Source organism: Manihot esculenta, chromosome 1 (genome assembly GCF_001659605.2).
Source record: "Manihot esculenta cultivar AM560-2 chromosome 1, M.esculenta_v8, whole genome shotgun sequence".
NCBI lineage: Eukaryota > Viridiplantae > Streptophyta > Magnoliopsida > Malpighiales > Euphorbiaceae > Manihot > Manihot esculenta.
The window spans coordinates 36,163,759-36,189,647 of NC_035161.2; the positions used below are offsets into that span (position 1 = coordinate 36,163,759).

General features: G+C 35.4%; 1 protein-coding gene across 5 annotated transcripts; it reads right to left on the reverse strand.

Annotated features, from left to right (window-relative positions):
• Positions 1 to 5,338: 5,338 nt before the first annotated feature.
• Positions 5,339 to 24,271, reverse strand: LOC110601658 (structural maintenance of chromosomes flexible hinge domain-containing protein GMI1). Of its 5 annotated transcripts, none has more exons than XM_021738914.2 (37): positions 24,078 to 24,271; positions 23,497 to 23,822; positions 23,287 to 23,319; positions 22,725 to 22,811; positions 22,570 to 22,625; positions 22,398 to 22,487; positions 21,702 to 21,774; positions 21,374 to 21,429; positions 21,127 to 21,232; positions 20,924 to 20,992; positions 20,148 to 20,234; positions 19,484 to 19,534; positions 18,846 to 18,978; positions 18,572 to 18,633; positions 18,367 to 18,495; positions 15,898 to 15,988; positions 15,770 to 15,804; positions 14,292 to 14,367; positions 14,034 to 14,216; positions 13,229 to 13,387; positions 13,078 to 13,099; positions 12,840 to 12,954; positions 12,634 to 12,750; positions 12,159 to 12,482; positions 11,946 to 12,049; positions 11,527 to 11,701; positions 11,305 to 11,413; positions 11,103 to 11,197; positions 10,611 to 10,709; positions 9,565 to 9,631; positions 8,293 to 8,378; positions 7,764 to 8,213; positions 7,532 to 7,646; positions 6,927 to 7,140; positions 6,636 to 6,827; positions 5,979 to 6,299; positions 5,339 to 5,836 (listed from the first exon to the last, which is right to left on the reverse strand). In XM_021738914.2, the coding sequence occupies exons 2-37, from the start codon at positions 23,809 to 23,811 to the stop codon at positions 5,593 to 5,595; spliced, it is 4,740 nt and encodes a 1,579-aa protein (XP_021594606.1). In that variant the 5' UTR covers positions 23,812 to 23,822; positions 24,078 to 24,271; the 3' UTR covers positions 5,339 to 5,592. The 5 variants fall into 5 exon arrangements, with proteins under 5 accessions (XP_021594606.1, XP_021594764.1, XP_043816107.1 ...); XM_021739072.2 differs by having other exon boundaries at positions 22,406 to 22,487; positions 24,078 to 24,270; XM_043960172.1 differs by lacking the exon at positions 22,570 to 22,625.
• Between the last annotated feature and the right edge of the window lie 1,618 nt (positions 24,272 to 25,889).

Below are 25,889 nucleotides of genomic sequence, written 5' to 3' on the forward strand. Positions count from 1 at the left end.
TGCATGTTACATAATAATGATTATCATCCCTGGTTACTTATTATTATGTTGATAATAATAAAATATAACTGGTATGATTATTGATTGATAATCATGAGATGATTATGTATATGTTGATATAATTCAATAATCATAAATACTTGTTAGAGAACAAAGTATTGGATGGACCCGCATTGAGATCACTACATGGGTCATTGTCATAAGTGAATCTCAAAGTAGTTATGTCTTAATCCTTTGACTTGAGATTGTCATAGTTTCCAACATAAGGACTATTATGTTTTGACATAACCAAACGTTGTCTTTAATCGGACAATCATAAAGGTTATGATTGAGCATAATAGAAATTATGTAGAGGATAATGAACAATCAAGATAGGATTTGTCCCTCTCTATGAGAGAGATATCTTCTGAGCCCCTCGATAAGTGAGACTGAGAAATGCATGGCCGTACTCAAATGAATTGATAGTGTGATCAATATTATTTGAATTTATCAGTCTACTTAGAGATCGAGAAATCATAAGTTTGAACATTATAAGTTTGACATTGACCATGACTTATGTTCAAACTAGATATCGTGTGACAAAGGGATTAATTCATGTTCTATTAGGCTTTATCGGACTATTGATCCTCATAATTAGTTGGGTAGTCATAATGTCTTACTAGAGGCCACTTATGACTTATGAGCCTTGTGGGACTGGGCCTATTGCCAATTAATGTAAGCCTATTGGGTCACACACAAAAAAACGTTGTTAATGTACTATGTCATATTAATGGGCTAAAAGCCCAAAGCCCATTAATATAATTAATAATAATAAGTGTTATTATTATTAATCATTAATATATTTAATAATAATAAAGTGTTATTATTATTATTATTAATTATTAATATAATTAATAATAATAAGTGTTATTATTATTAATATTAATTATTAATATAATTAATAATAATAAAGTGTTATTATTATTAATCATTTATTATTAATAATATTTAAAAGATCTGCAGTCTACCCGTAACTGTTACAGATAAAGGATTCTATCACATAAGATATTTGAATATCTACAAGATTGTGATAGTGGGTTATGAACACAACTCTTTTTAGGAAAAGGAGTTGTGGGAAAAATACAACTCCTTTTAGGAAAAGGATTTGTGTGAAAACAAAAGACTGAAACATATAAATACCCCTTCTACAAATTGTGGAAGGGACGTATTTTTGAGAAAACTCAGTCTAAAAGATTGCAGATTGTGGAGCACATTGTAACGACCCGGAAATCGGACCGCTACCGGCGCTAGGATCCAGATCGGCTTAAGGCCGCCGGGACCCGTAGCAAGCCAACATACATCCTGTGAACCTGTTTAATCCCATACATGATCAACAACACACATAAAAATTTTGAACTTTTCTTTCATTCCTTTACCAAACTCAACCTGTGCATGCACTATACATAAATATAACCATAAACATTGACCCCTCTTTGGGATCTCATCAATGCCCCAATGGGTGACATAACATGTGTTGAGTTGGTTTACATAAACATCATAAAATATCTGAGATCATGTATTAAAAGGGATAACAACATTCTATGGTCAAGCACACCTCTAACATCCATGAAAAAATCATTACATTACATGTCAACATTATTCATGTCCACACTATCTACTACATAACCAAGACTTCATTACTCTTGCTGACCTCCCGGTCTACCCTGTACCTGCAAACCTGGGGGTTAAGGGAGAGGGGTGAGCTATAAAGCCCAGTGAGCAGAATAATAAAATATTTTAAACATATGGTAACATGGAATGCATCACATCACAATCATATCACATCAAGGATGAATTTGTCACCAATAGTCCTCTACATGGTCCAACTGTGCCAGGGGCGTGGAATGGGCCTCACTGGTGTTTCTCTTACATAACATAACATAACATAACATTCCGACTGTGCCAGGGGCGTAGAATGAGCCTCACTGGTCTTCCGAACCGTATCATCATCATATCATAACATACGATGACTAAAGGATCATTCAACATTCATCCGCATCATCAACACATTATGCAATGCAACATATTCGTGAGTTCTAATGCAAACACCCTATTATATCTCATGGCATTCATGATGCGTGAATCATGCTAAAACTGATTTATTTACTTTAAAGCATAAGGAGTTATTCCACTCACCTCTGGCTGAAGCTCTATTGACTCTGAGGCGACCGACTCACTGCTGGGGTCCTCGGTTCCTCGGGTCCGAACCTACACAGGTGGACTCAAATGAGGGACCAAACATCTATGATCAAGACTCTGAAATACTCCCCAAAAACCCCCTAAAACACCTCAAAACATCCATGGAAAACATGCAAAGGAAGGCTGAACAGGGCACTTTCGGCGGCAGGTTCGGCGGCCGAAAGTCCCTCCAGAGCCGAAAGTCAGGCAGGTTCGGCGGCACCTTCTGCGGCCGAAACTCCTAGACAGAGACGAAACTCATGCATGTTCGGCAGCACTTTCGGCGGCCGAAACTGCCCTCCAGAGACGAAAGTCCTCTTTCGGGGGCAAGCTTCGGCAACCGAAGGCTGCCTCCACAAGCGGGTTCGGCGGCCGAAAGTCCATTCGGCGGCCGAACCTGAGTTTCTCCAAAGTGGCAGAAACTCAACTCCAACATGCACAAACGCCTCCCAAACCTTTCAAACATGCATAAACCTGATCTACAACATGCATACTCAAGCATACAATCTCCTAGGGGCTTCAACTATCTTAAACCCCAACTACAACACATCAAGCAACCTCAAACATCATACATTGCTCAAAAACTTAACATAACCCATAAAACCAACCAAAACCTAAACATGCATTTCTACCCCATAAATCAACTTAAAACTTGTTCAAAACAAGTAGTGAGCTCAAGATCGGCCCTTACCTCTTGAAGATCGAGAGGAAAACGACCCTAGCTTGAAGATGGAAGAGCTTGAGTTTCTTGAACCTCAAAGCTCCAAAACTTGCTTTATGCTCGAAAATCTTCAAAACAAAGTGAAAACTTGTGAAAATTGTGAAAGATTTGAAGGAAGAAACTCAAGATTGGTGAGGGACGGCAGAGAGCTCACCTTGGCTGAAAATGGGGAGAAAAGCTCGCCCGTTTTCGGCTAAGAGACCCCTTTATAGGTGGTTGGCCAGGTCACATTCGGGAGCCGAACGTGCCTCCGCATGCATGCCATGTTCGGCGGCCGAACCTGGTTTCCCTCACTTATGCCTTCGGAGGCCTAAGGCACACCCGAAACACATGCATGTTCGGCGGCCGAACTTGAGGTTCGGCGGCCGAACCTCACTTATGCCATTGGCACAATTGGTACTCACTCTCACCAGACTATTCCCTTAAAGTGGGAGGTCAAGGGTTCGAGCAGTGGGGGAGGCGACCTAATTCCCAGAGGAAGGAATTGGGCCAAATCCACTCGGGCTAGGGCGGGCCGTAATGGCTCCCCCGAGGGACAAATCCTGCCTGGAACCCGTGAGGGTGAAGGGATGTTAAGAGCTGCTCACAGTGGCTGGGCCCAGAGGAAGGTCACGGGCTGTGAGCGGTAACAGGGCCGGTCGTACGGGGCCGGGCTGTTACATAAAAAGGCGCCTTTTTATGTAACAGCCCGGACGTGATCCCTGGCACTGTTACCGTTCACACCCAAGGCTATCCCTCGCCTGGCCTCTTGCCACCTCGGGCTTTTCACTGGCGTATGAACAGCTCTTAACATCCCTTCACCCTCACGGGTTCCGGGCAGGATTTGTCCCCTTGGGTTCTCGACGTCGCATCCTTCCCCAAGTGGATTTGGCCCAAATTTCCCTTAGGAAATTAGGTCGCCAAATCCACTTGGGGAAGGATGCGACGTCGAGAACCCAAGGGGACAAATCCTGCCCGGAACCCGTGAGGGTGAAGGGATGTTAAGAGCTGTTCATACGCCAGTGGAAAGCCCGAGGTGGCAAGAGGCCAGGCGAGGGATAGCCCTGGGTGTGAACGGTAACAGTGCCGGGGATCACGTCCGGGCTGTTACAGTAAATGGGTGTTTCGGATTAAAGAACATTCAAATTGTTCTATGGCTCATTACAAAGCTCGGCTTGTCGCAAAAGGGTTCCAATAAAGGCCGGGAGTAGATTTTGGAGAAACGTTTTCTCCTGTTGTGAAATCGATGATGATCTGTACAGTCTTAAGTATTGCGGTTTCTCATAATTGGGATGTTTAACAGTACGATGTTGCAAATGCATTTCTGCCTAGTAAGCTAAACGAGACAGTTTACATGACACAGCTGCCTGATTTGTTAATGATTCCAAATTGCATCATGTATGTAAATTGCATCATTCTCTTTATAGGCTAAAACAAGCGTCACGAGAATAGCATAATTGTTTCAAAGATTCTCTCCTTTCGTTTGACTTTACTCAATCCAAATTAGATCATTCACTGTTTATTTTTGCTCACAAGAACATACTATGTATTGTTTAGCCTATGTAGATGATTTTATCTTGATAGGCAAGAGTTCTAAATTAATTTAGCAGGTGGAATGGCATTTAGCGAAATCTATTTTGCTAAAGAACTTAGGAAAGTTTCTCTACTTTCTTAGAATTCAAGGGCACTGGTCGAAAGGTATTTTATTGCTCATACAAACCAAGTATATTTTAGACTTATTGAAACATGTCAACATGCATGCGTCCAAGCCGATTTCAACCTTGGTTGCTTTACAAAAATCTAGTCTCAGTAAATTTAGTAAACTTGCTGATGTTATATTGTATCGTAGCACTATCGGTAGTCTTCAGTACCTCTCCATTACAAGACCTGAAATTTCTTATTCGATTAACAAGTTAGCACAATATATGATAGAACGAAATGAGTATATGAAAGAACCAACTGAAGTACACTGTTCTACGTTACTTGCAAAGGACTTCTACTTATGGACTACTGCACAAACTGACAAACCCATCTCATATCTCGGCTTATAGTGATGCAAATTGGGCTGAAAGTGTGGAGGATCCACTATTGGTTTTGCAATTTACCTTGATTGTAATCTTGTTTTTTGGAGTTTGAAAAAGTAAAACACAGTTTTTCGGTAATTTATTGTGTAAGTTTGGTGTAAAACCAATAATTTCAGTTTTGTGGTGTGATAATTTGGGAGCAACATAAAGACTTGATTTTGTTAATGAAAATAAAAAAGAGAGACACTTTAATAGGAATTCTGAAAATATAAAAATTGATTTGTAAATAATAGGAATTTCTAGAAACTAAATAGTAAATCTCAAGGACTACTAAAAGACCATTTACTTTCATTATTATAAAATTATTGAGTCCTTGAAGGTATAAAACTTTCCCAAGAAAATGTAACTGATAACTAAATTGATTAAAAGCTAAAGTGGATTAGAAGAATGGGACATAATAACTGTTCTCTGAAGGATTTCACTCCAATAGACTAAACCAAAGGATGAAGCATACTAGTTTTACAACTTTATGCAAATTATGAGACAAAATGTAACTCTTCACTAATATTACTTGATCAATATTCACTTCAAATATGTGTGGGAAATAAATATGTGTGGCAGCCTCTGTACTTCTTTCTAGGGAAGATGGGCTTAACTGTTGTCACATCTGTACACTTGAAGTGCAGGCTCCATGTGATCAATGAACTTGTTATACTGTTCATATTTCTTTCTGAACTTTTTCAAAGCTTTCTCACGGTTCCTATTCGACTTCTCTATTTGGCTTTCGATTATTTGCAAGTTTCTCTCCTTTTCTTCCATTTGCTTCTTGATTTCTATGCTTCTTGGAGAACCGACCTCATCCCGCATCTCAACTGGAAAACAGATTTCAGGATTCCTGTTGACAAAAAATCATCAAATTATTATAAACACAAGTATTTATGAAAAAAATTTTATTACGATCAAAATTATATCAAAATTTTGCGTATGCAATTATATACAAAATTGCATGCATCGGAATGGGAGAATAAGAGACGTACCCATATCCAAGAGAAATGATTCCATTCTCTCTCAAAATTCCGCCATCGAGAGAGACAGCACCATGCTTAATAGACGCACGAGCCTCTATCATATGCTGCCTGGTTCCATAAACTTGGAGCTCACCAAAAAGACGATAGAATAAGGTCTCTCGAAGACCATTGCCAGATCTCGTCTTAAAACGTAAACGATGGACATCCAAGTTGATCATATTCACTGCATACCCAATGAAACCTGATGGGGTATTCCCACTACACAAGATAGGATCCGGCAACGCTAGCCTCCTTTGAGGGTCACTCTCATCAACCTCTCCTGTGTAGGCCCTGCCAAAAGCAAATATGATCATAACATCACCTTTTTTTTACCAATGACAATCTGAATAAAGAAGACAAAAGAGCAGAGGCTCTGCCAATGCAAATATGCAGACAAAAATACTACTGGAATGGAATGCAAGGTCACGGACATGAAAATAAGAATGACAACAGAGTAAATGATCAAGTAAAGACACCTGCAGCATTGAGATAAAAATTCAATTTGCTCCATAATCATATAACAAATTTAAAACGAAATTTTCATCTTTAGGAAACATAGAAGAGAGCTATGCATATGAAAGATCATAATTATGAATTAAAAATTCAAACCAAAAAACAATGTTGCACCTTATATCCTCAAGGCAAATAACGAGAAATCGGCCAGAGATGTGTTTTCCAAGAGCAGCTGCGACTGAATGAAAAGCAAGATTGCAATCAACTTCACCATTTTCCTTGTACTTCTCAAGGGTGCTGGCAGCTTCATAGGAACTACATACTATAGCAAGCATTTGATCTTCACCTAAGTACTCAGCTAATATCCTGCAAATAGTTCAGTCAAGAAAACTATAAATCAGAAGGAATTATTGACAAATGATTTTTCAGGTCACAGAGAACTCAATAACAATTGTGATAGCATGCCTGCTTAATTTATCGCTATGAACTGTTCCGAGTAATGCAACCAGGCCAATTATATCTAGCGTGAAAAGCTTCTGAGTTTCTAGGAATGAAAAATTTCCAGAAATATGGCATATAGTAGCAGCTGCAGAATTTCTCCCGCTCTTAATCTGTTCGATAATTTCCTCTTTCGTAGACAGGTAGTTCACATTGTTAAACAACTGAAGTTCTGCTGAAGCTGAAAAGATATCATCCATACAAAACCATAATCAGCTAATTGACTTGTTTATTTGCTTACTTGTTCAAAATAAAATTGTGAATATCCTAGCAGAAAATGCCAAATGAGATTAACACAAATCATACTCAACAAAGTAGGGACTCACGTGCAACCAAAGTATGCCAGAAGGCACAAACATAAAAACTGCAAATGTGATGTTTGAATAAAGTAATAAAGAAGATAATTCAGACCAAGCATAATTGCAGAGAGTAACACAGTTCTCAATACTAAAAAGCTTCTATGATGAAAATGGACTATTTGGTGAAATTGAAAAATTCCATTGACAACCAAATGTGACATCTACTTGAAAATGGAAAATAATGAGAGAAATATTGTGCTTGTAATCCATAACCTTGCAGCTCAGCTAATCTTTGTTCATGATCTGCCTTAAACTCATTAAGCTCTTTTAGTTGGTTTTCACAACGTCCAATTCGCTGACCATATTTGAAAATTTCTTCCTCTAGTCCCTACAGAAAATATTCCAAGACAGAGAGATTGGTGTGTAAAACAACAAACCTATATCCCAACAACCGAACCACATATTAAAGTTGCTTGTACTTTAATGTTCCACATTGTTATGTTACCTTTTCAAGCTTCACAATTGACCGCATTAGGTTTCCTGCATTATCAAGTGATGATGTGTTTCCTACATTCTTCTGCATTGATGAATCCTCTAGCAACAATAACTTCCCATGTGAACATGGAGATTGAACATCATCATATTCCATGTTTCGAGTTTGGAAGACAGACAACTTGATACTTAAATGTAGCTCTGGGTAACAAGAGTGAGCAACAGTGAGGCAAAAATTTCCTTCAACTGCGGGAACTGGAACAACAGGGACAGTGCAGCGGCCATGCCTGAAGGCATAGCCAACACAATCATCTAACTTGAAGGAATCTGACTTTATTGTCAGCATATGAGACTGGCTGTACTTATCTTCATCATGAATAGTTTCATCAACATCACCCTCAGAATTGACAACTTCAAAAACTAGATTTTCCAGACGTGAACCAGGTGCTAAATAGTCCGGTACCTGAAATACACCTATGCAAATTACAAGGAAGAATGAAGATAAACATGAAAATCAAGAACATAAGCAAAGGATAACCAACCTTTGAAGCAATTCTCAGTTCCCTCTTGCCAGTTTGAAACTCTAGCTTGAACACTATTTTGTTGGAGGATGAAATAGAAATTGACACTGCAGGGCAGTGCATTATAATGTAATTAACATAAAAATACAGGTAAATATGTCGTTGTATTGCTAGGTTGAAGTTCTTATACTTCACAAAAATTGTGCTGTGATTTTCCAAAAGCAAGACATGAATCCTATTCCAGGCAAATCGGACATATAGTAAATAATTCAAGATTGTCTTTTCACGAAAGAGCAGAAAGTTTTAAGTGCTTACTATAAAAGTAGAGATCACTAGCGGCTAAATACTCACTCAAGATTCACAGTTTACTGCATTCAAGTGCTTACTTTGAAGTGATCATATTGGGGACTACCAAAGACAAACTGATACAGGCCCTGGTTTGGGATCTAGTTATGGGTCTTTGGAATACAGGATTCGATTTGTGAGATGTAGAAGAAGATGAGTTTCCCCTCTTCCAACCTATTTTTACAGACTTTAGAGATAATCTGAAATCTCGAGTTAAGTACTCAACAACTGTGTTTGGGAAAATTTTCTGATGATCTCATTGATTGATAGCTACTGTTTAAATACAGAAATAAGGATTGATAACCATCCCTTACAATGGAGGCATTATTAATAGAAAATGGAGGATTACCCTTCTACAAATGAGCAATTAAAAACAAATAACAAATGGAGGATTAACCTCCTTCAATTGAGGAAAATAAAATAAGCTAAAAACTAATTTATTCAAATTAAAAAAATCTTGACAGTGACAGCAGCAGCAGGAAATCTTCAACGATTGACTTGAACTTCTTGTGACTTCTCCTTTCTTCTGGCTATGAGTATATCTCTTATAACACCTCAAGAGACAGAGACTTGTAACACAAACTTATTGCATAGAATGGTCAAACTCAATGAAAGCTAAGATTTTTATGATGGACAATGTTGGTACAAAGAAACTTGGAGTGTTACTAAATATAAATGAACTAACAAACCAAGGAACAAGAGTTATATTATTGAAATGGTAAAGAAAACATTCCACTGGCAACCAATTACATACTAGCAACAATATTCCTAATATTGGAGGCATAATAAGGCATGATATTAGCAAAATTCACATGCTGTGTTTTTTTTCCCTCCTATTTTGGTGTATGGCCTAATTTTTTATGAGAATTCCTACTTTAGATGACCCAAGAGCAGCTTAATAGTAAGAAATAAGATGGAATTAAAAGCTGCTAAATGATGATAACATACCAGTTTTCCCAAAACCAGCTGTTACTTTAACGAGACCACTGAGGTCAATACATCCATTGTCATCCACCTAAGTTGAAAGTTTCCCAAAATTTGAATCAAAAAAATATAATATGATATGAAGCATCATCATACTGAACACTACGCTACTGAAGTCTAATTTCCAACAATTGAAAATCTTATCAAATTGTCGCGGAAGAAAAAGAAAAATATAGAATCATTCCACACACTTGGTTGTATTTATATTGAGATATGAGCAACCCCTCAACCTGTTTCCCTTCACGCTTTTTTTCTTGTGAAAAGCAATAAGCAGTTATGAATTTCACAACTAGTCAGGAACTTTTTTACAAAAAAGAAGTGAAGGAAGAGAAATTAAGGGCTTATTTAGATCCCTGAGAAAAATTGCCTAGAAATGCACAGGAACACAGTAAGTAATAGAACAAATTGCAGAAGAGACTGCAAAGAAGACTTCCAAATTTGAGGACTTGATAGCAGAGGATATATGGAAATTATGGATAGACTAGATGAGGAAAGAATGCATCTATAGCAAAGGTGAAAGTAATACCCATTTAAGATAATTGCATGAGGATTGGAATTAAGATGAACTGCAAAATTCTATAATGGACCAAAAAATGCATTGATATGGAATGTTTAAAACTGGGATAACCTTAAGAGTAGTGAAGAAGGATGTAGCAGCAGTATACCTTCTTGCAATAGAACAAGTGGAATTATAAAAATATAATAAAAATATCTGATAAGAAATGAATTAGTTATGATTTAAAAACAATTCTTTCTTTGTGACAAAAAATATACAACTAATGTAGTAACCTGCCTATAGCCTAACTCCATTGAGTTACTCATAAAAGGATTCTTACAGCTTTTTTCCTTTCACTTGTATCACTGATGCATTCAAAATCAATCATAAAAAAGTAAAATGAAAATAACAAATTCAAGAAAAATATATGGAGATAAAAAAATATATCTAAAAAGTATTTACACAATTATTTTCACAGAAATGGGTATACCAACATCGCAAAATAAAACCTGACCTTACGAGATGAACCTATTTGATCAAGAATGTAAAATCCATCAGTATTCAGCTTAACTTCCACATCTTTTGCGACATGATTACCATAAACATCAAACATCTGGAGGAAAAGTGTAGGGTAATTATTTTCAGCAAAATTACAATCCCAAAAAGTGGTAAATGAGCTTATGCTTGGCTATTTATGATAACGTACTGAATAATCTCTATTTTCCAAAAGAGATAATTCTAATATCTCCAAGCAATAACTAATCCAAAATATAAATATTCCATATAAATGTTGGTAAGTTACTTTACTGCAATATATACTAAACTTGGCATCTCTAGTGCAGGAGGTTCCTTGCCTTTTATAGCAATTTTCAAGGGTTAGGGAAGTATTATCTATTGTGCTTCCGCAAAAGGATTAGACAGATATGCAACAGCTACTACAAAAAAAATATGGCAACTGGATAGTTTCATAAAATTAGGAAACACCTCTAATATCATTGTATGTTACCTCTAATATCAACTCCTTAAACACAAAACCTGGAAACAATTGGTTTTCTGGAAATGGTGGTCGAGGTCTGACATGATCTAAAGATCCAGGAGTAACTGACATGAGTAAAAGCATATAAAATGTCAGATATTGATAATCCAAACAAACAAGTAAATTTAGTCAAGCTACAATAAAAGGATAACTACTTAATCAACATGAATACCTTTACATGGAATTGAAAGTGGATCCTGCTCATCTTGTAGGAAAATCAGCAAAATCGCTTCATAGCTTGGCCGTACTTTATCCAACTCAGAGCTTTCAATAAGTAAATCCTGCAAAATTAGAATATATAAAATAAGGCACGGATTTGTCCAATACATTTTTTATTACAAACAGAATGCAACATCACATGATGGATTTGCATATGTGAACCATTGTAACATACCATTACTTCAAGCATTAGTTTATCTGATGAAAGTCTTGTCTTCACTTTGTCAATTTGGGCATGCGAACCACGTAATTTCAGGATAACTCTTATTTCTGGAGGTGATACAATTGGAATCTGATTGCCATATTTGTCAAAACATGCAATTGTGATTGGTTGTAATGTTGAGCCCACTCTGTCCAGTACAAATACTTGATCAGTAAAAGATGGAAAACTTATAATCTCAAATTGATCATGAAAATGCAAGAGAGATAGTAATGTTAATGGAACAAACTTACGTCAGTGCAACATACCGAAAGCTTTTGTTTTTGGAATATTTTTAAATCAGTAGGATGATATCTAAATAGATAATGGAAGAACTTGTGCCACCAGATAGTTTAAGCAATTCCTTATGAATCACTTACTCGAAGCCACATTACCTTACAACATATGGTCGATGCCCATTATTACTCAGAAGTTTCCACTTTGCAGCATCAGCCCTTACTACCACATTTTTCTCACATTCCTTACAACTAGAACCGACCTAAAGAACAGTAATTTACTGTATCAGATTACATGCTGAGATGTAAGACACATTATACAATACAAAACAAGAATAACAATTACAATTAAAATCACAATATATTACTTACAAGAGAGAACAAAAACCTATAAACACCTGGACGTCGGAATAATTTGGGAAACTTCTGACCCAGTGGAAAAATATATAAGCCATTAAGCCCTTTATGACATGAAGGAGCTACACGTTTTGAGTATATATGGTCTGCACTTCCGCAACCCTTTGCTGCTCTTCTAAAAGTAACTACCATAGACATCTCTGTGGTATCTTTGAAAATATACTTTTGGTCCAAGCTGTTTGAAGTGCTAGAAGCATCATAACTGGCAGGCCGAACAACTGCCACAACTTCCAGCGGAGGTACTTGTCCAACATCAACTGTAGCATCAAAAGGTAACGCCTGAAACAGATGACAAACATACATGTAAAGGTCACAGTTGAAATTTTCCACTGCACAAAAATTGGAAGGAGCCAAAATCGAACTGATTATCATGATGACGAAGGAAATATAGTAATTTTTTTCTTAAAATAAAAGTTCAAAATACACAGACCCCACCAACTTCCAACTCTCGACAATGCTCTGCATCCAGCAAATCAATTGTAGAGGGTGCTCTCAAACGCCGCTTCTCAAGCTGGTTATTCCACTCAATTCTTTCAATTGCCATGCACTAGCATAGAGTAGATCATGAATCAGAAAATTACATAATTCAAAGGAACAGTGAAAATATGGGATTTCATGCTTGTGCATGTGTTTTACCTTTCCAGAATCAACCACGCTAAAAGGCAAGGATAAAGACCGACGGATATCAAAACTTGCAATCCCATTCTTCAATTCAAGCACACAGCCATCCTCATCTTCAACGTCAAGTGGTCTTACAAATTTAAAGTAAAAAGGAGCACATTATCATCAGGAATAGATAATGCAAATTACATTGTACGCATATATACATACATATATATGTACATAGTACGTACACACATATACACATACACACCTGCATATAATCCGAGCTTCCCCTAGTAAAATAGAGACCAAAAATAAGAAACATCATGAAGAGGACATAAATAACAAGTAACCTACAAGTTTTATTTAACTTTGAACAATGGGAATGGCAACTTCATAAGTTATCAGGGAAGGTTACATACCACCGGCATCTCCTTCAAAACCTTCAATCAAAAAATATTCTAAGGTTGCATATACATTGCTCTTATACAATCCAGGGCAAGCTCCCTTGAGAACTTTTATTTTCTGACCACGTTTCCAAGATGCCCCTTTCCTCTTCAAAATCTGATACACCCGTACAACTATAGATTGATATGACACAATTAAATTATTAATTTATCTGTTAAAAATCTTCAATTCAAGGTACCGAAAAAAAAAAATGCATCGGCATTCTGCAAAAACAAAAAGCATCAAAAAAATATACACATACATCATCACATTTTTTTTTATTCCTAAGGCAGCTTGCAGGAAAACAAAGAGAGATTTCTTCCTAAGCTTTTCCTTTAATCATATTACAATGGAAATATTGCGAAAACAAAAAGCATCAAAAAATATACACATCCATCAGCACATTGTTTTTTATTCGTAAGGCAGCTTGTAGGAAAACAAAGAGAGATTTCTTCCTAAGCTTTTCCTTCAATCATATTACAACAGAAATATTGCGAATAAGACCATAGGAACTGTTTTCTTCCCATTTATTTGACAACATCTTTCCCTCAAAACCCACAAATCTCATGCAAGATACCTTAAAATTATCCAAAAACTATCACTACAGAATAGGCATAAATATTAAAACTCCAATGACAATTGTATGATTAACGAATAAAGTGAAATATGTAACATGAAATATGAAGTGGAGGGAATGGAAACAAAAGTGAACTAATTCTTTTTGTTTGGAGGGACTGAAAACTAATCAAGCAAATTTAAAATTAACCAACAAATGCCTACCATCAGAAGAAATCCCAAGATGCTTTTTGTTTGTAGGGCTAACAATCAGAATTGGATCATCCTCACCATAACCAACTTCTTCATCGTAATGATCATGCATTTGAAGAACCCAAGCTTGATACTCCTTTTCCAGTTGCAATGGAGTTATCAATTTACCATTTCGAGAAATTTCGACATTGATTACTGTAAGCATGAAACTAGTTAAAAAATCCAACCACAAGTATGTTTACCATATGAAATGGAAAAGAAAAGTTTAACCTTTTTCCTTCTCAAACATCTTTCTACCCAAATTCTTCAAAGCAATGGTAAAAGGGTTATGGTGTGCTAGATCAGTCTGAAAAGCAATAATTAAAAATATGAATGGATGATAGTAACAATATATCTATTATGTAGAGAATGACAAAACAAAAAGCATACAAGAAGACACTTTCATAAGATTTAAATACCATATTTCTCACTTGTTTCTTAAAAGTTATATGTAATGGCAATAAAATAATTGTCAAATAATTCTTCATAAACCTCTCATTCCCTGTCTGTCTGTCTTACAAGTAGGAAAATATTTTCTCCCCCGTATGGGATGTATTTGTATATCCATATTTTAAGAATTACTTATTGCAATCAATCTACATATGTAATCTCACTTTAAAGACCACATTTGTAATAACCAAATAAAGCCTATCGAAAGTAAGTTCCTCGAAAAATATTCTGAGAAAAGTTTAATACAGCTTCATTATCAAAAGTATGCTCCGAAAAAAGTAATCTGAAAAAAGTTTAATTGACCTTCATTGTTGTTTTGTTGTAACGTTAAAATTAACTGAAAAACATCTTCAAGCATTCTAAATATATTTGCAAGGTTAAATAAATTTTGTCAATATAAAGACTATATAAACATTAAAAAACTACAAATTAATTTTTTTTTTCACTTTCCCTAATATTCTTGAGGAAAAGTGCAAATACACTTGAGGGTAACGTTGGTTTACTTACAATATACAATTTTATGTTTTTCTTTTCTAACTGTCTGAGATTTTCACTTCTTGTTTATAAAAACTTACAGAAAACATCCATTTTCTCTTTATTTTACTGGTTTTAAATACTCATAAGCTGTTATTTGTACTGTTTTTTAATGAAATAAATGGAAAAAAATAACATAAAGGCTTAAATAATTATGGAACATTGTTGATAAAAATGCAAGGTGCATTGAAGTGCCAAGTGTCCTAGAGACTACGCTCAACATAAAGCACATGCAAAAGAGTGGTAAAGTGCAAACATTTCATATTTAAGAAAAAATCAATATTAAGACGATAATCTTGTCAAATTCCATACATTAGAATTATGTAATCAAATTGGAAAAAACTTTCCTAGTAATGGAAGGTTATTATCTCGCAAAATTTAGAAATGAACTTCAAGGGCCTTGCCAACATTGTTAATGCTTAGGAAAATAATGAAAATTCGAAGTTTGTCCACTTTGACACCACGTTAAGTATAGACTGTAAATTCAATTGTTCAATAATTTACACTCCACTCTCTTTTTATCTAATTGTCATATTTCGTATGATCATCATCCTACTGCTTGGAACCAGATGTACCAATATTTTTTTTATCTCACCCTTCGCTACAATCACTTTATCAAGAAAACATCTCCAATATTGTCCAAAATTGAACATTCCCTAATGGATAATGCCACAAAAATTCTATTTACATGCATGTGCATGATATTGACCAATTAAATGCTTTACCTTAGAAGGTGTTGGATTGAAACCAGCATCAGTCTCTGCAATTAAAAAAATTCATGCAAAAAGCATAATGATAACAGGGTGGGACTAACATACAAGTATGAAAGATTAACCATGCTTAGCCATCTTACCAACATAGCATTTAACTCTCGAGCAACACCTCTTCAATAAGTAAGCCTTATCACCTTTCTTCTGCCTAGATTCCATGAACGGAAGACTTGCCTATGAAGAAGGAAATTGATCAACATTATTTGCATGAATGATCCATCAAGCAACAAATAGTGTACCATTCAACATTGATAGTGAAAACAAATAAGGTTTGGCATCTCCACATTCATGATAATGGAAATATAATTAATCAACATTCACAGTAATGGAAATAAAGTTTGGCACCTCTACATTCATTATAATGGAAACATAATTAATTCCTTTCTTTAATTTGTGCATACATGTATATGTTGCAATTAACCATAAGATGAGCAAGGCAACTTAACAAATGATAATTAACATCTTTAAATTAGCCTCTTTATGCAAGAAGTCATATAAAATCCTTGCTTTCAAACTCAAAATACCATGCAACTAAAATCAAGGGCACCAACTGACTATTATTATTATACAGAAAACAAGGAAAACAAATTACCTAACTGCCCATAGCAATAACTGAGATTAGGAAGAAAATAATAAGCTAATTAATGAAACAATTTGCTATCAAATAATATTAAGAAGTCTTTAAACTGCAATTTTTTTAAAGAAAATTCTAACTAGAAACATTGATGTATAATTACCTAAACCTAGGTTCCCTTGATTTGTAGTACAGGTGTGTAATACCTGGTTCCATTAGAGAGCGAAGTCGCAAGAGAGGAAGGGGTAAAGAAAGTCACAAGAGAGGAAGGGGTGACATTAGATTCCAGATTCATGACGTCGGAAAGTCTGGGACCATCCATTAGAGAGCGAGAGACGTATCTCGGAGAAAATTTTGCAGAAAAGTGAAATGGACGAAGCACAGAGAGCAAAATGAGAAGAAGAGTCTGGAGAAAATTGGAGTTTTGAATTTGTAAAGAGTAAAGGTAAGGAAAGGACGTTTTGAGGGGAGCCGTTCTCGAGCCGCACGGTCATAATGGGTTCTAGGGATTTACCCCTCATCAATCATGTAATAACTGCTGAGAAGGTAAAGGGACATTTGATGACCGCCGGGCCTTCTATACCTGGGGGCAAGGCCAGGCCCTAATGAGGAAGGCAAGCCCAAAGCCCACCAAACCCATCTTGAAGTGAACCAACCCAAATCGCGCACTTCAGCCCAGTTGAGGAATCAGGGCAGACGGGCCTCACATGCGGTCCCTTCCAAAGGAAGCCCAGCCTGATGATGTAACCAGAGGAAGGAGAGCAGACCCGGTCACTTCACAGCCCTGCCCACATGCGCGCAGGGAGGAATTAAATGGGCGTCTGGCGTGGAGAGGGCTATGGCACATTCGTACGTACAGAACTGAGTGATAGAGACAGATGGAACTGTAGCAGAGAGGCGGTTAGACGTCACTAGCAGACAAAAGGAAAAGGGATAAAAGGGGAGAAACGTCTTCCTCTCCGTCTAAACTTACACAACCACTATAAACCCTACTTTGTGGATCTCAAAACATCAAAAGAACATCAAAAAGTAACAATGACTGTTTCCAAAAACTATCTTCTATTCAACAGCAAAATAATTAAGATTAATTCTTACATATTAATCTCCCATACTCAATGTCCTATCCAACACCAGTTATGTAGAAAAATGAAAAAAAAAAAATCTAGCATCACCCCTAACCTACTAAAACTGAAAAAACATAAGAACCCAATTTTATCATTTGAGTTCCTCCTTCCATCCTCACATTGCTGCTATATTGGACAACCAAAGAGCTTCCTCTCCTTGTGCTACTGCATCAAAAACCCAAAACAGTCCTATTTTTCATCTCATCCATGCATTGTTTTTATTACTTCTTATTCTCCTTAAAGGTGAATGCATCAGGGTTGAATGAGTGAATCTCATAGATATGCAGTAAACTAAGGCTTCGCTTTTATGCCTGTGCTGCATTAGCATAACTACAATTGTAACTAGTTAAATACTTCCTTCAGTGCATATATCAGTTATCTATAATCTTTATTAGTTTTCATTTAGGCAATTACCATTTAATATCATTATGTTTAAGCATAAATGCATAAAGCAACATGTAATGGAATCACCTAATGTATAAATCTTAATAAGATGAAAATCAAAAGCTTGGGTGATAACTTGATTCATCATCATAGAGAAATGTGTTCGGGTATAAGGTTAGACCCATCCCAAGAGTGAATAGGACTCATGAGGCTTAAATAAAACACTTCAATGTATGATTTAGAGTTGTATTTCACACAAAATTATGTTGGTTTTGAAAATGTATAGCTTGCAACAATTATAATCGCCTACTGACCTTTAAACTAAAGAATTTAATACATGAAAAGTTGATTTTATTTTTTTGTTAGTTTGGTGTTTATACCCTAAATATTAAGGTGATGCACAAATTAGGAAGGCAATGATTCCCGAGGAAAAAAATTCACAAGTTCCTATAATGTGATGGATAACTAACCCAACGAGCATCTGGAAGTAGGCGGCCAAGACGACGGATAGAGACACGGCTGAAGGTTTCAAAGTTCTCTGCAATTCCACATCCTCCAGCTTCTAACTTCTCCAATATCTTCTCAATACTCTCTTTCCCCTGTAACAGAAAAAGTTACAAATTGCATGCAATTTCATGGGAAAAAGAAATTGAGAGGTTTGGTACCCTATCATACCTCAACAATGGGAAAATAAACACACTTGAGACATGCATTAGCCTCTCGAGGTGACCTCAAACCTGAAATATATCCAGTCTTTAGAAACTAATGATAGAAACGTGTTGATGTCTGGCAACTTATATGAAAGCTAGAATGTTCTTTCTGGAAAAACAAGAATAACAACAATAACAATATTGGAGGAGCACAAGGGGAAAAGGAAAATAGTGTTCAGCTCCAGAAAATGAAGAAATATAACAAGGAAAAAAAAAAACTAAAATAGTATTTTGTTTACCTGGCTTGAGTCCAATATCATCTTGGTTGATAGAAAAGTGAAGTTGTAAGACAAACTCCGGGCCATTGCAAGAATGAAAGTTGGTTATTGAAACCTCACCACCCTCAATCTCAGCTAAATCAACACCATTAACCTGAGCAACACAAGATATACTTCACTAGAGAAGTCCCCCATATTCTCAAGTTCAAGAGAGATCTCCATTTAAAGAGGTAAAGTGATATTGAGCTGGTAGAAGGCATGTCATAATAAGCTAACGTGGAAGCTAAAGTGACCGTGAGCAGGTAGATGGCATTTCATAATAAGCTAACATGGTGTTAATTTGAGTATGCAAGAAAACACATATGTTCAAATTAAATATGCATGTTTACAAGTTAATTCAAATAAATGTTCTAATGAATTTTGGTTAAAAATAATCAGATGGAAATGATTTCCAAATATTTGCAAAGAAATGTTAAACACATATGTTCAAATTAAATATGCATGTTTACAAGTTAATTCAAATAAATGTTCTAATGAATTTTGGTTAAAAATAATCAGATGGAAATGATTTCCAAATATTTGCAAAGAAATGTTATTCCCGAAGTCTAATGCACAACAGAAAAGCATCGAAAAAATCAAAATGTAACAGTGAATCAAACCTGAAATGTAATTGGTGTAGTGGTTTTCCCTTTGTTAGACAGATCATCACACTGCACATGAATAGAACAATTCATCTGTAAAAATTTGGGGGAAAGGAAGAGAATAGTGATGATGGTAGACAATGTATTATGTATATCCGGATGAAACTCTTAGATTGCACACACTATATCTCTTCCTTGGTCAGTATGTTTCCTTTGCCATGATACCCAAAGGAGTTGCTAAACATAAAATATTTGCACATTGGTAGAAGTGAGCAAAAGTATATAAAGTTCAGATGGAAAGTTCTATTAGTAGGCTCCAACTAAGAGGTTTTCAATATTCAAGATTCGACTACAAGACAGTTGATAATCATAGTATACAACTTCTAATCAAGCATGTTACTATAACATGTATGTGCGAGTATATGTATAAATTCCTTTTCTATTTGCAGCATTTTCTCCTCGGAACCTAAAAGCAAGAACACAGCAGAATAGAATGCCAATAAAAATAACCAAGCAAAATTTAGACAACTTCAAAAACTGGAGCTAATATTGAAGTTTAGCCAATGGCGTCTAATCCCAAAACTTCTTGTAGGTTTTTGCCCTACAATGGGTTACCACATATTTGTCTCTTATTTTTACTGCTTAAAATTTAAAATTAAGCTTGTTAAATGAAGTTCCACACCTGAATATATGGAAAATAGATGTCCTTCAATCTGCATTGGAGTTGAAATATGTCCATATTTTTCACTCTAAGCTCCAATATCTCCACCTGTCAAGTAGTTCAAAAAACAATGCAACAATTTTTTACTATGTACAAGCTTTAAAAATTGTAAACATTGACAGTGTGTAGAGTGAGTACATAATGAACCAACTCCTTTCGATTTACAATAGCTTGAAATCTACCAGGTAATATTTGATAGACAACAAATAGCCACGAGCTTGTCAATGTGAGAACATGTGCAAACATGTGTTAGTACTTAGTCCATCTACATAATTATTAACAGATTCCACAATCAATGTGAGAGTATGTGAAAACATGTGTTAGTTTTTGTCCCAGTTTCCATCTACACAATTATTAACAGATTCCACAATCTGACTCCGAAACTTCATGAAGTAGATTTTATCTAGACCAGGACCGGATAAGAGCAGAAAAAGTCAAAGCAAGTTGAATTGGGACTTTATATCCAGAATAACTTGAGTTATTTCTTAGCCAAGAGTTGCATGATGAGCTCATAACAACAAGACAATATCACAAAGAAATTCCAGAATTTCTATGTAAACAAAAAGGCACAAAAGAAGATCACAAAAAAAAAAGGATAAATGCACAGTGGCCTTGTAGTTCAAGAATAAACCAACGTCTAAAAACAAGATAGTAAATTATGGAGGCCTAGGTTAAAAATAAAAAACAAAACAGTGACAGAGAAGGAAAAGAAAGGAATCTCATGCAATAGAATTCACCTTTGTGAAGCTTCCCTGACGGGATTCTCTATTTTCGTCATCTGTAGGATTCCTCATGCTTCCTTTAGTCTAAAATACAGGTTCAATGGCCTTTAGCGACAAACTAATATGCTACTACGTAATTAAAAGACGGTATTATGTGGCCCAGAAAAAGGACTCCTAAAACTAAAAGAATAGAACAACATTTTGCAATAGTTTATTACCCTCCAAGTTAGTTCAGAGTGAGTACTGCTAAGCAGAGCTTCTCTTTCAAGATGTAAAGTGTAAACTTTTCTCGACTCCTTTGTCTTGGAAGAGACTATCGCACGCCTGTTACAGTCCAGCATAATAAAATTAGACCAAAAGCTATACCTGAAAAATCACCTCACCAAGGCAGAGATCGATTAAAACGATTAGCTTATGCATGCAAGTGCCTGTGTTTGCGTTGGTGAAAGAGAAGAGATTTCGTACCTCCCCAAATGCATTGATGCCATAGGTCCACCATATCCAAACATGCCAAAATACGGCTGCATAATTACAAAATGCGTAATGCATACAAGAGCAAATTGGCTTCATAGCTAAACTTATTTACCACATGGCCCATCATGATGAAAAATTCCAGAACTAATCTTTTCATTGATTGTGATCAAAACAAAATAAAGAGGTAAAATCCTCAGGTCCTCAAAGAACAGAAGACTTGATTATTCAACAGACAAAATTTTGGGGCACGGAACTCAAGTACAATAAAGACTAACACTACGACCGCATACAAAAATTTATCAAAAGATAATAATTGTACCATCAAATATGGTGGTCTGCCCCCTATTGCCTGTGTCTTGGATGATCTGTGAAGTGAGGCACCTATCTTTCCCCTGAATTAATAACATAAAATCCCCGGCTAAAGCAGCACAAAAAAGTATGGTGTCCAGAAGAACTACATCACATTAACTTAAATTTTGCCAGCAAAAGGGGGCTGTACAAAAAGCAACTATGGAGAATAAATCACTGCGATAAAATATCACATGTAAACCATTTTGTAAAATTATATAAAAATCATTATCCTTATGACACTTCATGAGAAATATTGAAAAATTTTAAGCATCACTAATTTTGTCACTAAATGGTAATTTCAGAAAATTAATAAATAAATAAATCAATTTGAAGTTTTAGATTAAAAAATCATGTGAAAAGTGACTTCTCATATTCGATGCCTAAATGCAGAAATTACTTCTTTTTCCTCTCATATTTGTTCATCTAGCTTTTGGCAAGTTGATCTTTTCATTCTTGTTTTTGGAAAAGTTTTGAAGATATATATTCACTCCCCACATTCATTTTCAAGCAAACTTGTCCAGTTAAAAAATACAATATTATTTTTCTTTTTGCAGGATGATGACAGGAAAAAGAATATGTAATACTATCTCATTCAAAAGTCCCGGACCTTGTTTAATAAATCAGAGAATAGAAGGAAGCTGACAAGGAATTTGATATAGCATACCACTTAACTATAGATTTTTCATCACTGTTGTCCATTCCAGGACCTGTATCAAAAATTGAAATTCTATCTTCCTTTGTCGTGAAGTCAACTCTGCAATTTTAAGGAAGTAACATTCTAGTAAACATATCACCATTAACAAAACAAAACTTGAATTAACAATATGAAGGCGAACCTTATCAATCTCCTATCATTTTTACCATTAGACCAAACAGCTTGCAAGGAATTGTCCTGGTAAGTGACCAGAAGAGAGAGAGAGAGTGTGCACAAATAAATAAAAATACACACACAACTCAACTTGTTTTGTTCACAAAATTATCAAGAACTTACAATCAAATCTGCCAGAGCAGTTTCAAAAGTATACTCTTCTGGTAGCTCTCTTAATAAATCAGTATCAGGAGTCAAATCCCACATGTTCTGCCAAACAAAGAAATATAATTCAGAACTGTGCAGAACACTTGATCAAGCAAGTGTACTTGTCCAGAAAGTTAACCTTTGTTTGGGAGGGAATTTTTAAATTAATGAGAGGTGTTTTAAAGTCTAAAAACCTTGGGTTCTTGTTTAGGAGAACACTTAATTTTCAAGAAAGAAGATATTTGAAAATTTTTTAAAACCTTCATAAACCTCCTTTTTTCAACCCCATTAATTTTTTTTTCTTTAAAACCTGTAAACACATTTTAGAAATATCCTCTTTACTAAACAATTTTAAAAAAAAAAAAAAAAAAAAAAAAACTCAGGAGAAAGTCATTTAGAGAAAAAAAAATTAGAAGTTTAAAAAAGCATGAAAAACTTTCTTAAAAAGAATTTTGCTTTGAAATACATGCTCTACTCTATCTGCCCCAAACAGGCATTAGGAACTTAGGAAAACGACAATGGCAGAGTAGCTTCGAACCTCATACGTATCGGTAGTCAGAGCGGACCCATCCTTGTTTCCAGAACAAAGCAAGTTAAAAGCGTCAGCAAACAAATATCCCCAAACACGGAATAGCACACTTAAATCAAACTAAGATGAATCACACGGATAAACTTCAAAAAAGTACCACAAAATGAATGGAAGAAGACTATATATAACAAGGCTTTATTAGAAGCAACTAATACTGACATGAAGACGTAAAATGTGACACTTGTGTGGCTTGTAGTTAGCCAAGTTCATCATGTGCCTTATTTTGTTGTCATTTGCATCTTCAAGGTACAGGTTTGCACCGTTCCAATTTAGCGGACTTTTCCTCTTTGATTCCGATTGTCGCTGAGACAGCAAATACTCTTCCTTCACCAATTTAATAAAATCTTCAAACAAAATTTCACTTCCTGGGTCCGTCAATCTCAATCCTACCGTCATTCCATTTGGCAATAGTATCCTAAACCTATAAATCATCTCCATCGCCACTAGTTGCCTCTTGCTCCCCCTCGATTCCATATTTTCAAAAACTACAAGAAAATTTGCAAAAAGCAAAAGCGACCATTTAAACAGAAAATAATCAAAAGCTTAGTGTCCGGAAGCCAGCGTAACTATTGATAATAAAAATGGAAAAAAGAAAGAAAAAAAAAACAAAAGTAAGCTCTTCTTTTGATCCAAGATGAGACTAGAACAAACACTGAACCAGAAACTTCAAAATACTCTTGACACAAAACTATGTTATGCAAGAAAGAGAGCCATGGTGGAGATGATAATAATAGCAATACCTCACTTTGTACAGACTCTGTTTGAGCTTGAAACAGAAGGAGAAAAGCGAGAAAACTCAGAAGCTATGGTTTTAGTGGACAAGAGAAAGAAAAAGTAAAAAATGCAAATGTTAAGGTTTTGTTAAGGATAAGAGGGATGAGTAGGAAACTGAAGAGTTGCAGAGTGATCTTAGCCAAGGAGACGAGAATACATAACGGCTTTTATAGGCGTATTTTAAGTCACCATTTGCTAGTATGCGCGTAATGTGTTTTGGGGTGTAGATATCCCTACCGCCTGACACGGGAGCGAAGAAACAAGTCAGCATTTGGAGCGCGCGTGGTGTATTAGTACCTAGTACCGACAACTTCAACGACTGGTAATCTGCCAAGTGTAGAAAGAAATTTTGCATGGGCCATTTAATGATGTATGAGGGAGCAAAGCGGGAAAATAAAGATATGGAAAGCAATACACGACGAAAGCTTTTAGAAAGAAAAAGAAAGATTCCCCGCAACGACTTTATGTGAACCAAAGTATAAACAGTATAAATTTTTAAATTTTATATGTTGATCTCATTATTTTTTTATGTCTTAATAATATATCTGATTTAGACAAACTTTTTATATTGATGTTCTCTCAATTTTATAAAAATATTTTAACTAAAAAATACAACCAACAATTAATCAAACCGCTAATATACTAAGTAATGCCTTAATCCTCGTCATTTCAAGGTCCCTTAACTTGCAGCTCCACTACTTATATATAGCCATATGTAGGGCAAAAAGAAGAGCTAGAAATTGATTTGATAAATTGCACCAAACTTTAATGAGATGTAAAGAAATGTTATTGTCTTATGATTGCTTTAAAATGGATGAGATCTCTCTCAATTCTAGGTGGTCGGCTGCAAATCATGAGTTCATTCTATTTCTTAACAGCTTAGGCAACACAGTGTTTGCTTATAATCCACACACCTCTCTTCCCCCTTTTTTCTATTATTTATTATTTATTACAAAAAAAGGTCATCATCTGATTTATTTGACGAACTGAAAATAGTAGGGAAAAAAAAACTCTATTAGTCGTCTAACCTCAAGATTCAAATATTCATTACAAGTAATCCTCAAACTTGTTCTCATGCTATTTAATGATGTAAGGATTTAGGGGTCCACCTCTGTCAAATATGGGTTGTAAAATTCAAAATGCAGAGATATAATAATAATTCTCAAGAGAAACAGAAAAAACAGATAGTTAATAAATAATGCAACTTGATATGCTGTATGAACAATTTTTACCCTAAATTGAATTTACGTGAATTTATAAATAAATATATATATATATATATATATATATATATATAGGTTTTATGTAGGTGTCACCGCTATTTTCCATTAGGATTTATGTAAATCTAATATAAGTAAGTTTTTTTTATTAATTGCAGTATTATTTCGCGAAACCTATACTAAATTTAGGACAAAGTTACACGATAAATGTATTTAATTTTATATGATTTATATTTTTTTAGATATGTTTTTTTAAGTTAAAATAATTTTTTTTTAATTTAACATAAACTTTAGATAGGAAAATTGATTATGTACCCAATTTAACCAAACCAAATCCACACCCACTGGACAAATACGTGGTTGGCGTATAATTATGGAAGTGGATATAAGAGATTGTATGAGTTAGATGAGTGGGGGATGTTTGCTTGCATTTAAAGAAAACAAGTTAGAAGCAAGGCTTGTATATGCGTTGGTGAGAAGCAGCTTTCACCGAATTTATGTTACTGTTGAAATCCTGCATCACCACCGTTACACTAGTAAATTGACACAAGATTCACC